Source organism: Lepeophtheirus salmonis, chromosome 7 (genome assembly GCF_016086655.4).
Source record: "Lepeophtheirus salmonis chromosome 7, UVic_Lsal_1.4, whole genome shotgun sequence".
Classification (NCBI taxonomy): domain Eukaryota; kingdom Metazoa; phylum Arthropoda; class Copepoda; order Siphonostomatoida; family Caligidae; genus Lepeophtheirus; species Lepeophtheirus salmonis.
In genome coordinates, this window is record NC_052137.2 from 8,429,131 (window position 1) to 8,442,592 (window position 13,462).

A 13,462-nucleotide genomic window follows, 5' to 3' on the forward strand; every position below is an offset into this window, starting at 1 on the left:
CTGTAATGTATGTATGGAAGAATTACAAAGTGCAGACCATCTCAGCAATAGATGCCCCGCTCTATTTTACGAGATAACTCAAGCAATGAATGAAGAAAACGAAGTATTTTAAAATTTATGAACTGTAAAAAAATAAAAAATATTATTGAACAAAATTTTGATGTAAACTAGGTTTTAGAATCTTCTGTAGTAGCAGAAATACCCCGCTCTACGGTCGTGTTCGTTGCCTTATATTTGTACAATTTTATTTTATGTATGTATGGGGGGCAGTGATGAATATTTAACTAACAAAAAAAACCCCAAGCAAATCCTGATTATTACTGGTTTTCTTTCATGAGCACACAAACTAATTATTACTTCATACTTGAATATGATCTCCTCAAGAATTAAAGAATAATGATAACAGCTTTAGAAAATAAAAAAACCACAAAACTCACACACTTAAAAATGCTTATGATTAACAATGTACATAAACGCTGTCTAGCCCCAATTTTCATTAGAGTCATCTCTTTGTGAAAGTTTTTTTTTTTTTTTTTGTGGCTAGGTAATTATGTACTTAAACAACTTGCTATAATTAAAAAAAAAGAAAAAAAAACTGATTATCTTCTTGTCCTAATCATGGTGTACAAATAAAAATCCTAAATAAACGTTGTATCTCTATACACACTGACGTGAATGAGTTATAATTAACTATGATCACAAGATCAAGTTAGTATTTAATTATGTATGTTTTTTTCACTTTCCATAAAGCAATCAAAAATGTCTTATAATTTTTGGGTACGGATGAGAAAACTTTTCATTGGAAAAGGCATGTTAAGAAAAATTCTATAGACTTTTAAAGGGCCGTCTTTAGACAAACACATTTTTTAAAGTTATATATGTAGTGTACGACATCATATCGTCCTTTTTTGAAAAGGAAATAACCCCGGTTTTATAAATTAGAAATTTTTTATTTTTGTTGTATAATGTTTGAACACAATTAAAGCAATTTTATGCAGAGTTTTGAAAACAATTTCTGATGGGTGACGCCCAACATTTTCCAATACACCGAACCTTGGTATTTCAATTACCAGTATATTTTGTTTCTCTTTAAATAACTTTTCATTTCTAAGTTGTAGAGAAACAGTTATCTTATACAAAAATATCCAAAAGTTAATTAGCAACATATTTCATTTCAAAATTGGGGATGATTAATTGATTTATTATTAAGTTTTGGGATGTACAAAGTTGGGATTTCCGGAATAACCCCGCTTTCCATTATATGATTTGAGGAAATTGTATTATTTTAGAGTTTTCATTTAACATCAAATCTGATAGTATCAATTTTACCTCTGTAGTATTATTATTCATGGAGTTATTTGGGCTCAAAAATTTAGTAAATTTCAAATTATGCAAATGAGGGGAAAAAATACTTTTGTATATTATAAATTGAAATAATTAACTTATATTCATACATCGAACAAATAAAAACTCGATAACTAAACTGGAATTAGTTTCATTTTCTAAAATATTAGCAAAGGGTTACCCGGTGTTGCTTGGGCCAAGGAGGGATTATTTAATAACATTGACAATAGGCAATGATATTTTATTTTAATGTTCAGATACCTTCGATGCGGAAGAAGCATTATAATATAGCGCCTGTATATTATACGAAATGTATTATTATGAATTGAAAAAAAAATATTGCGCTATATACTTCAAATAACACACCAACATACATGTATGAAAAAGTTTTCTAGATGAGATGTCCTTTTTTATTTTTGTCCCAAAATTTTCAATTTGAAATTCGTGAATCTAATGGAAAAAACGGTAAAAAAAAAAGAATATGCAAAACCAAAAAAAGTTATGGAGAATAATGTTGTCGATAAATAACAATCGATAACTCCTTCATTTTTGCAAATATTTTCATATAATAATATAATGCAATGTTCTGTGAATTGAAAAAAAAGCTATTGTGTAGTTTTAAGGTTTATACTTTCTTTCCAAAATCCATCGTTTTATGTCATTTCTTCTTAAAAATATAAAAATGATATTTGACGGAAAAAAAAGAGGGGAAAAAATATTAAGAAATTGACTGATATTTCAATAAAATATAAATTCTAAACCAATCTCGAGACAAATTTATAGTAACTTTGTTGTATCTACGAATCCAATATTCCATTAGAAATCCATTATTCGCACCTAAAAAAAAACAAAAAAAAACATAAGTGTAATTTTTATCCATTTCTTTTTTGCTTATTAGTTTTTTGATTTTGAATAAATTTAGAAAGCGTCTTTATTCGGAGAGTTGGTTTTTGACATACAAGTCACTTTTTGATTGATAACTCAGCACCCCCTATATAGTCTCCATTACCTTTTTAAAACACCCAAATATATGCCCCCCAAATCGGCAACTCCGTCTTAGTCTGACCAGGTTCAAAAGAGGCACCCTTGCAAAGTTTCAGCCTCCTAGGCCCAACCTTGTGGGCCTCCATAAAAGACATTGTATTTTTTTTATTATTTTAGATTTGCTGTCGTATTATTTATATGAAGAAATTTTGCACATCATATACAAATACTAATGTATAGCTACACTTTTAAGAAAATATAACTTTGCAATATCATAATAATGTATCGAATAAAATACTATTTATAATTTTAATATGATGAAATATACATATTTTATTCATTTTAAAAATTGTAGAAAAATATGATGACAATGATAGCTGTCGGGGAGTGCTTAAAATATAAATAGCAGTTGGTATGTCTGACTTATTTGACCCACTACACAATGATTTCGGTCCTTTTTTCTGTTTCTTTCTGTATAGTTGGTTGCGATATACAATAAAGTGAATGACGTTACTACTTAATTATTAATTCTAATGCACCAAATACTTGGAACAAAAAGATCACTCATCTTCCCTATTGAAATATTTTGTAACCAAAATCCATCATGACAAACAAATATTTATTAAAATTAAATTTCTTCAAGGATACAACGCCCACTTATCAAATAAATATTTTTTTTATGTCGTATATATGTACTGTTATTTAATTAGAAATATTTTTGATTTTTTTTTTTCTTTTCTTTTTATAGAGATCCATTGTATTCAATCCTCTAATATCCAATCATTTACTGCCTTTCTACGTCTCCCAGAATCCTTCAAATCAATCCCTGTCCTTGAGGCCAAAACGCCTCCTAAGGCATCCTCTGATGTGTGTCTCATAACCAAAACGAATGTAGAGGAAGTTTATGCTCTAGATTTGGGGGCTATAGAAGATTGTGGAGTCTCGTCCTGCCAAGAAGGAAGCGAATTTGACTGGCTTTGTGTGACGGTTCGATTTCCTCTCATCTCTGGGCTTAAAATGCCAGAGGATGAAGTTATTGATATCAAGTGCAAACCTCAGGATCGTTCTATTGAAGGGAATAATGTGGTCAACTTTCAGGAAAATGCGTAAGAGGGATAGATACTTGCAGGGGTGTCGCCACGGTGGTGGTGATACGGCAGGGGGCGAAATGGAATGGTCTATTCATATTTGAGTAATATAATTTGAAAAATAAATTCAATAAGGACGGTTTTATGGTCAAAAAATAGCCACCAGGGCGTCCTCTATCCAGTCAAAATCTGACATGGTCTCATGTTTTAAAACACTTGGAGGAATTAGAATTTAGATCAAAAATTCTAATTTTTTTTTGCCAATATTAAGCTTCATAGTGTTTTATATCATAATTATCGTTTAAAATCCTATTGAGCTTTACAGCAAACCTAGTCCCGTGCATCTACATACAAGGCGTGCCGGACGTTAAACAGTCCTTACACCCCTCCAAACGTACCCTTCTAGCGACGCCCTAGAAACTTATGAGGAAAGAAGTTTTTAATGAAAAATTGTAAAAGGAAAAACGGTTGTTGTGTATACTCTTTCTTCTTTTTTGTTGATTATTTAATTGGTCCCCGTATTTTCACTTCTACCCCTGATGTAAACATTATTGCCGTCTATCTTTGGTGTCAACTGTTTTAAAAATGCTCCTGTCTTCTCCTTGCGCTCTTTTTTATATTACAAACACCTTAACTCTACAATTATGACAAGTTCATTGAGATTCTGTATTCATCTCTTTTTTTTCTTCTTCTTTTTTTCATTTAGTGTTGAGCAACGATCTCCAGCTGTTTTCCTAGGTGGGGGTCAAGAGTTTTTGAGTGAAATTGGACTGTTTCGTAAGCTACCCGGAACGGATCTCTTTGCAAGTCGAGTGAAATCAGGATCCACAATTGAATTAGGAGAAAATATTCAATTGAGATCTATCGTTCGGGCAGGGGACGGTAAAAAAGGATGAAATCTTACAAATCAAATAACCCCATAACAATTTCTGTATTAATAGGTTGGACCTTTGCTAAAATAACTGACGTCGTTGTTCATCGAGTTCACGAGGGTGTACCTCTAAATGAGCCAAAAGATATTGCACCACTCGTGTTTCCAAATGGTTGTCGAAATCCATCCTACTCTGCGTTAGCACCTTTCAATCCCTGGAGAGACACGGAGAATGGGTTGATAAACAACTTTGACTTTAGGGTGTTTATGTTCCAGGTAATGTTCCGGGTTAATTACTTGTCACTATGGATTCATACCTAATAATTGTACACTTTTAATCTATCTTTTTTGCATAGGAAATGGAGAGTGGGGATGCAATTATGATCACTGCCAAAATTATAGCTTGTGTGGAGGAGATTGACTGTTCGCCGGTAAGTTTTATTGTATACGAAAGTTTTCCCCTAATTTGTTTGTATAGAATTATTTATACATGTAGTTAAATAGGACTTAAATATACATATAGGCCTGTTGCTATATGCAATAAATTGATTAATTGCACGATAAATTAAAATGAGCAATAATATTTTTTCTCGCTGCAATAAATTCCATTCGCACGCTTCAACGTAACTGGATATCAAAGGATTTTAATTCGGTAGTGCTATTTCTTTCTCAGAATCTCCAGGACTAAAAAAGCTACAGATTGGCATATGACCGGTTGAGGCATCCGCTTTCAGTCATGTTTTTTAATGTTAGGTTGCACTTTTTTGCACAAAGTTCCTAATTGGCATGCTTGCCTGTATGTCTGATCCTAATGCTTATTATTGATTGAAATGCAATATGGTTTACATTATTTTTATGTAGTGTCTAAATTGGATTCATTGTTTTGGTTGTCTTTGGTCTTTATCCAAGAGGATTTTTGGTTGAAACAATTTTATATAAATATTTTTTTTATGCTTTTTAATTAATTCTGGATATTTTAAATGTCTTCCAGATGAACGTTCAGTTTCAATGTTCTTTAAAAATAAAAGTTTATTGATCTTCGAAAGAGTGTACTTGCATTATTATGCTATTAGCGTTATATAAGCTCAAAATAATATAAAAATGGCAATATTATCGCTTATCCCAATAATTTATGGGGAAATTAATCACACAGAAAAATGTGTTCCCGTAACAAGCCTATATGCATAGCATGTACGTGTTCAAAAAGTCATGGAATGTTGTTCAAATGAAAATTTAAGAGGTTTCGTTGTCTCTTTTTGTATAAACATCTTTTTACGCTAAAGGTTTAAAAGTGAAGTTGCCGATTTAATCCGTTTTGGTCGCACCAACATCATGAATATGCTATCAATCAACAACCAGACCGTCTGGAGGTTCAGGAAGCGACATGGAGCTGCAGATAATATTGAAGACAGCCCTGGAAGTGTTCAACCAATCAAAATAGCGCCAGATGCTGCCAGGGGGAAGCCTTTGTAAGCAATCCAGTAATTATAATGACTAGGCTGGCCAAGGAAAAGGTCATTACCATGTTCACATTGCAAAGAACCGTAAAAATAGATGGTGGTAAGCCTGTTAGTCTTTCGAAATGACCTCTACTTTGTCAGCTAAAAAAATACACTCTTCTTCTGTGCTAAAACGCATCCTGAATGATCTTAAGCATTATGAGAATAGGGTCATTTTCTTCATTGATGAAAGAACCTTCACTGTTGATCCTGTTATTAACCGGCAAAGTAATAGATATATAAACCCTGGTAAATTCTGGGAAAATTAAATTCCGAGAGAGAAACTTATTTTCTGAACCTCCAGACTTTCAAATGGCTGACGGTACGGGTTTTTGCCCTAAAGAGCTGCCCTTGCATATAAAACTATGGCGCCAAAAAGTTCTAACTAAATATTTACAAAAAAAAAAAAAGGCCTACAAAACCTCTTAGATTTTCCCTTTATTAACATTGCAAGACTTTTCAAAAACTCAGTAAACATACACTTAATCGTTTAAATCATAAATAAAAGTCCCGTATGACGAACTCATAATCCTATATTCTTTCTTTTGTTTTTATAGATACGATGTGGGGAGGATAAGGAGCCAGGCTATGGTCGCAAGCGTCGAAGTGTCGGAAATGAAACATCCGGAAAGACTCAGGGTTGGGAAGAAAACGTACAACTCAAGATCCGAATGCCCGAGTATAACTCAATAGGGGACTCCCCCCAAACTACGACATCCTTTAACAACATACCCATCACAGAATCCGAATGCAAAATTTATCTTATTGTGACTCTTTCTGTGGCTCTTACCTTCTGCATACTCTCAGCCATCATTGTCCTTGTTGCATGTGTGAGACGTTATCAAGAAGTAAAGAGTCGGAGGAAACAGAGGGCTCTTGAAGGAGAGGACCGGAGAGGATCTTCAGGTAAGGTTTCTCGCTCAGAGTCTACCAATGGAAAGGCTACTGTGGCCTACTACCCTTACATCATCGATCCCCGAAATTTCACAGGAGGCCCTCTCCCTCCGCCCATACATGCCTCTTCGCAAAATAATCAAAAACCCGTGACTGTAAGGAGTGTGAAAAGACGGGACAAGGCAAAGTTTGAGGAGAAGAGACAAATTGCCGCCGTTATGTCGAGTCAGTCCGTCCCCACTACCCCAAAACTACTTAGAAATGATGAAAGGGCCGTCATGGTATAATAGGAATGAATCCCCTAATACGTAATTAAGGGCTACCTTTGAGCTTTTATATTTGTATATGTGAGTATAGATGGCGCTGGCTATCTATATTTACTTATGAATATAAGAACAATCGGCATTTACTCTAGTTTTTTTAAGTAGTAGGCAATCAAAATAATTAATTAATTATTCAAAAGTAAAGCATAATATGTAAAATAGAGGGGTTTGTTTGTCAACTTTGTTCGAATTTCGAATACTGATAGCGCGGAAAAGTTGAGATAAAGTATGGGAATTAACCATGCAAAATTGCATTGTCCTTTTAGGTCATTATTAGGTCGCGCATCTCGTTCAAAGTTAGAAAGGAGACAAAATCTCTTTACTTAGTCAACATAGACAATAAGAAGACATTTTTAGTTATTTTGGATAAAATATTTTTGATAGACATATTTCTAATCTATAAAAATTATTTAATATATTTTTTTTTAAATTTTTCTATAGAGCAGAAAAAGTTAAAAAAAATTGATGATTATAGCACGCATAATTTTTTTACATTTTCAGAAATGAAAGATTAAATTTTTTCTATACTACACACTTTTTTTCCTACATAGGACAGCTTTAGAAAAAAACCTTATAAATACTTTTTATAGGTTAGAATATTGTCAACAATAATTAATAAATGCAAAATAATGCTTAAGGCTTTACTTTAATCTTTTTTGACGAAATAAAAAAGTTTTGTCTCTTTTTTTCTAACTTTGGACTCGAATTGCTACCTAAAGATGACATTGTAGGGTAATTCAATTTTGCATAGGTCATTTTCTTGTCAATTGACAACTTTTCCAAACTATCCTTAATCGAAATTTGAAAAAAAATGAAAAAGAAACCCCTTAATGTATAATCATGATTCCTCCATTTCACAAAAGTGATTCCTACCTCAGATGACGCTCTTCATTCATAATCATATTATCAAACCACGGCTTGAATCAATGCTCCAACATGTTTTTTTTTTCTCATTACTTCATTGTGAAAACAATAATTAGTAATTTACATTAAATCAAAATACAATAATCTAATAAAAGTGGATAATAAACTTTCTGTAGAGTGGCTCTATCGATGATTAATATTATAATATACATGTATATATATATATGCTCAAAGAAGTTCCAAGCGGAAAGAAAAGTAATTAAAAATGGTTGAAAAGGAAAAGTTAATCGTCATATCGTGATTATGATATTTCCCTAATGCTTTAAACGCATTATTTTAGCTATCAGCTTTTATAATATATATTTATGCTGTTTAATATCTTTGAACCTCAACAAAATATAATGTACTTTTGTTAGATATTATCGATTATGTAAATTAAAAATTATAAGAGATCCCTAATTTGTATTTATAATTTCACATGTGCCAAATTTAATTTAATTCATGTATTATTATTATTTTTTAAACTATAAATCTATTTATTTGCTCAATAAGATATTTAATCTGTATGTGTACATAATTATATCTTTTCCATGCCTCCTAGACTGAAAATATATTTAATTTTGCATTCATTTGAATATTTATTAATTCATTAGTATTGGATACTCTTGTCGTCATGAAAAAATATGATTTACGGATTAAACGAAATGGATAATTCGTCGTACATAAATGTATACATTCAAAAATATACATAACTTATATATATGGGGTTGTAAATCCTTTGCAATTATTAGAGTACGGATTTTGTTGATGCTATCAACGTGAACAGCCTTTCTTTTTTAAATTTATAATGCTGTAATCATTATTCTTTCATTGTTCAGGAGAGTACATCAACTTCAACTTAATATTTCTCCTAGACAAATTTATATATTTTAATTCTGTTTATTGCTTATGATTTATACAACCTCCATCTGGGTTCACACTTTTTTCTAAAAAGTGTTCTAATGATGACATTATGTACCTGAAGCGTTACTTCATTATTTTCATTTGGAAGGGAAGAGCTGTAGAACCATTACCAAGGCCCTGAAAGACCTCAATGGGTCCAAGTTAACATTACACTAAACGATCAAGCGGTACAAGGATATCAGGAGTGTTGATGATAGTCCAAGGAATTGTTGCCTGATAATTGATCGAGAGAACGAGGTCGAAGATTGACCGCAAAAAGAAGTACTCCATAAGAAAGATGGTCTATTAGGCTGGTGTGTCTAGAGAAATCATTGGTTGGGTGATCGGGGAGGACCTGAGAATGAAGTCTAAAAAAGTGGCAGCTTCCCGAGTAAGACCACAATTGGCAAGGTGCTTCTGAAATTCCTCAATTCTGGTACGCACGTTTCAATCGTTTAAACCAACAATAAGATCTTCAACTTGGAGCTGGCCTACAACAGCCACAATGACCGGGTATTGGGTCGGAGCATCGAGAAGATTCCTCTGAACGGGATGAAGACGCGAACTTTATCTTCCTTCTCGAGGGTGTGAGGGTCAATTAAGGTGGATATCTGGAAATGTTACTGTCCGAAGTACTTCTCTGGATTAAGGAACAACTTCACTGGGATGGATCGTATTGCTTCCAGCAGGACGGAGCACTTTCACATAGTGCAAAGTATTTTCAAGAGTCATACCAAACAACTTTTGAGCACTTTTGTGTGCAAGTACATGTGTCCCCTTCCTCCCCAAATCTCATCCTAATGGATTTCTCCATGTAGTCCATTCTGGAGAGGGGGCTATTGTGACTTCCTACTGCGGCGTCGACGACTTGAAGGCCACCATACTATTCGCATGGGACAACTTGTCGGAGGAATCCATCCGTACAGCAGGGGAAGCAGTGCCGGAGAGTCTGAGTGCTGCAGTCGCTGCAAACGGAGGACATGTGAAATGAACTGGCACTCTTAATGAAGGAAGTTTTAAGTTAAATCAATTGGCGTAAAAAGATGTCTTGAAAAATAAATATTTGTGTCCTTTCTTTGCTGTTGAAGTTTTCTTGGGACTTATGGGTCACCCTGTAGTGTAAAGACAGAGAGTAACACGTGGGATTTGTTGGGGAGTGATAAACAGGATGGTATAAAATATGTCCTGGAGAGTTAAAATTTGAAGAAAAAAAATATTTTCCAAAGTTGCTATTATTATTATTTAACTCTTGAAGACTGAATATCTCATTATTAAGTAATAACTAGTAGGTGTGCTCATTAAAGAAGGAGAAAACAATGATGAGTTGCTGGAGGTGTATAAGTGTAATCCTGGTGGGAATCGGATTAGAATTGAGTATCGACATCGAAGTAATTCCAGCTTAAATGTATTTGCCATATACATATTGGGATTTAAGATTACTTCCTTCCGCTAACGTGCAGCTGCTCAAATAAAACGTCATGGCAGCTAAGCTGCTCTTCTCCAACAGCCTTCAAATTTTTAGGATTGTCACGTTCATTTTAGGTTTCTTGTACTTGTACATACCGACAGGACATGTTTTATGCATCGCTGGCTATAAATGTAGATTCCCTGTTGGACTCTGAGTAAAATTGAGGATTGAAAACGGGGTAACTTCTGCCCATGTCCTTGCCTGATATGGAGTGTGATTTCTGTTTATTCTTCATCTCACAACTAATCAAATGAAACTTCTGACAGCTAAGAAGATTTCCTCCAAAACACTCTGTAAATAGTCACAATTACCATCACACATCTCCATAGATGAACAAGGCAATGCAGGTGCTGGATGGGCTATCACTCGAGGTGATATGTCCATTGTTCATTTACCAATCCTCGACCTCGTTGAACAAAGAGCCATCGGTCTTCCAAGTAGAAATATTGGACATGGCACAATCAGTAAGAGCTCTTCTCAAGCAAGAGAGACTGTTAAGAAAGTTTATAATTCCATCATATACTCAATCAGCAATTGCTACTATCCTCAATCCCCGTACTCCAAGTCATGAAGTCAAAAAGTACAAATAAATATTGAACAGTGGAAAAAGTGAGAAAACTATATATTTATTGAATGGTGCAAAGGTCATAATGATATGACAGGAAATAAATTTGCAGATTACTTATCAAAAAAAAAAAAGGTACTAAGAATGAAAACCGAAAGTTGGCTGGAGTGCCTAAAAGCTTCTTTAAGTGGGTGATACGTGGTTTCTTCTACAAATTCTGGTGGAAGCGGTGGAAAAAAGACAAAGTATGAAACATGTACATACCATGCTGAAAGAGCCAAAGCCAAAGAGTGTCAAACTTGGACGTGAGAAGATAAAACTTCTAGCACAAGCGTACACAGGTAACGGGCCATTTCTCTCCAACCTGAGTAAATGGAACATTCAATGCCTGTATGGAGGAATCACAGAGTGCAGACCATCTTATAAACAGATGTCCTGCACTCTCGTATGAAAAATATCAATTAATGCAAGAAGAAAATATAGAAGTTTGTGTTCTAAAAGTTATGAAATGTTTAAAACTGAAGGTCATTGTAGATAACAATTTCAATACATAATCTGCTCTAGTAACACAAATACCCAAATTTGTGATCGTATTCTTTAACTTATTATTTTTTTATAAATACTCTTTTACATGTATGTCTACGGTAAACCACAATAAATTTTAACTTACATGTTTATCATGTCGATTTTCGGTTTTTTTTAAATACCCAAAATGTATACGATTTAAACCCTAATACAGAAAAATTGGTCGGTGATATCAAAATGCACTGTTTATTTTTGTGTTAGCGAAGTTACGACGTCAAATATACTAGACTACTTTTAAAACACATCATTGAAATAGAATCGTGAAAGGACGAGGAGACCATTTTATGGTTCCTTTGTTCCAAAAATATAAACTTTTACTATTTTAACTTCAGACTTATATGCTTTTTTGTCCTAAAATATTATTTAAAAAAAATGATTTATGGATTTTTTTCTTCCAATTACTAATTATAATTACCTACTTAGCGTTATTTCCGATGCAAAATCAAACTAATATATGTTTCCACTAATCTGAACATGGTTGTTTTAGATGTCTAATTATAATTAATGGAAACGGACAAGGGATTAACATTTCTTCTATTCGAATCTTTGTCATGTTGTTATCTTTTTGCATTTTTTTAATACTAATTTTATTGCCTATTTTATCTCTGATTTTAATTCATTACATAGTGAGATTCCGAATGTATGTACCGGATGTGGCGAAAATATCTTTACATTTTCAATCTAGAAATTTATCAAGAATATTTTAGCAACCAGTTGTAATAGGCTGTGTAAATAAAATAAAATAACTAATATGATTTCTTAGCTATCCTAATCATCGATGTAGCCCCCTTGGCAGCAATGATGGCTTCCAGGTGGCCATGGAAGTCCTTGCACCCATTGTAGATGTAGTCCTCAGACATAACATCCCAGTTCTGGTTTATTACATCCTTGAAGTTGTTGATACTTGAGTGATGGACGGTGCAGGCCTTGGACTCAACACGCACCCAAAAGTGAAGTCCAATGGGTTGGTATCTGGTGAGTAGAGGGCCACATTTTCTTTGGCCAGAAAGGCAAGTTCTCCTCCAACCACTTCGGGGCCTTTTTGGACGTGTGTGCAGTGCACCATCCTGCTGGAACACCATGTTCATATCTGGATAGTTGGTTTGGACCCATTGTATCAATGCAATCTCTGTTGGTTTCTTCCCAGTGTCCAAAAATGTACGGACCAAAATTCGTTGGTCACGTTCAGATGGAATTTTCTCGGCTTTTAAGACATTTAGAAAGATCAAACATTTAATGTACTTTATTGTAATAAACATTATAAAATTCAAAGGAAAATATCAAATTGGAATAAAAATAAACAATATCGACATATTAACTACATTTATTAATATTTAAGGCAAAATATCCTTGAGGCAGAATGGTTTTAAGGCAAAATGTCCTGATATAAAAGTACTGGACATCCCTAATATTAACAAGGATCTTAATTCGGTAATAAATAATGCGATAAGTATCGCTCTACCCTTCTTCTAGTGCTTCCTAGTAATCCCAGGCCTAGTCATTGACTCATGAGAACGTTGACACTAGGACTTTTGCCCTAAAACTACTTATTCAAGGATATTTAGCCTTCAAATAGACATAAATTAAGTTTATTTTTGGTTTAAAATTGATGTTTCTTTTGATTTTTTAAACCAAAATATGTAATTTTTGTCACTATAATATCATTTTTATACACATAACATTGGGTTATAATTTATGAAACAAATTTAAGAGCATATATCGATATATCATATTTGAAATTAAACCATTGTAGAACAATTAAAAACAGTAAAAAAAATCAAATACAAAAATTTAAATCATTTAAAAGAGAAAAGAAAAATAAAATAAGTCATCTGAGTGCCTTTAACACGGATATCATTAATGGTTGTTTTGTTTTAGAATAATGATGGAAGTATGACCGACATGTTTTTGCCCATTATTCGAAATCTCCTCAGATAAAATGATGTAGGGAGCATGCTATTACCTTTATTGTATAACAAGTCTTTTCCTCCGAACAGAAACAGAAAAAAGAACAAAAATAATTTGGTAGCTGATC

At 33.3% G+C, this 13,462-nt stretch overlaps 1 protein-coding gene across 1 annotated transcript in view; it reads left to right on the forward strand.

Moving 5' to 3' along the window:
- The window catches only part of LOC121121901 (uncharacterized), a 47,844-nt gene extending 39,348 nt beyond the window's left edge, over positions 1-8,496 (forward strand). The window contains exons 3-7 of the mRNA XM_040716891.2: positions 3,077-3,434; positions 4,123-4,298; positions 4,358-4,563; positions 4,644-4,718; positions 6,344-8,496. Coding sequence (XP_040572825.1) covers positions 3,077-3,434; positions 4,123-4,298; positions 4,358-4,563; positions 4,644-4,718; positions 6,344-6,967 — 1,439 coding nt within the window. The 3' untranslated portion in view covers positions 6,968-8,496. The remainder of the gene's footprint in view (positions 1-3,076; positions 3,435-4,122; positions 4,299-4,357; positions 4,564-4,643; positions 4,719-6,343) is intronic.
- The last annotated feature ends 4,966 nt before the right edge of the window (positions 8,497-13,462 follow it).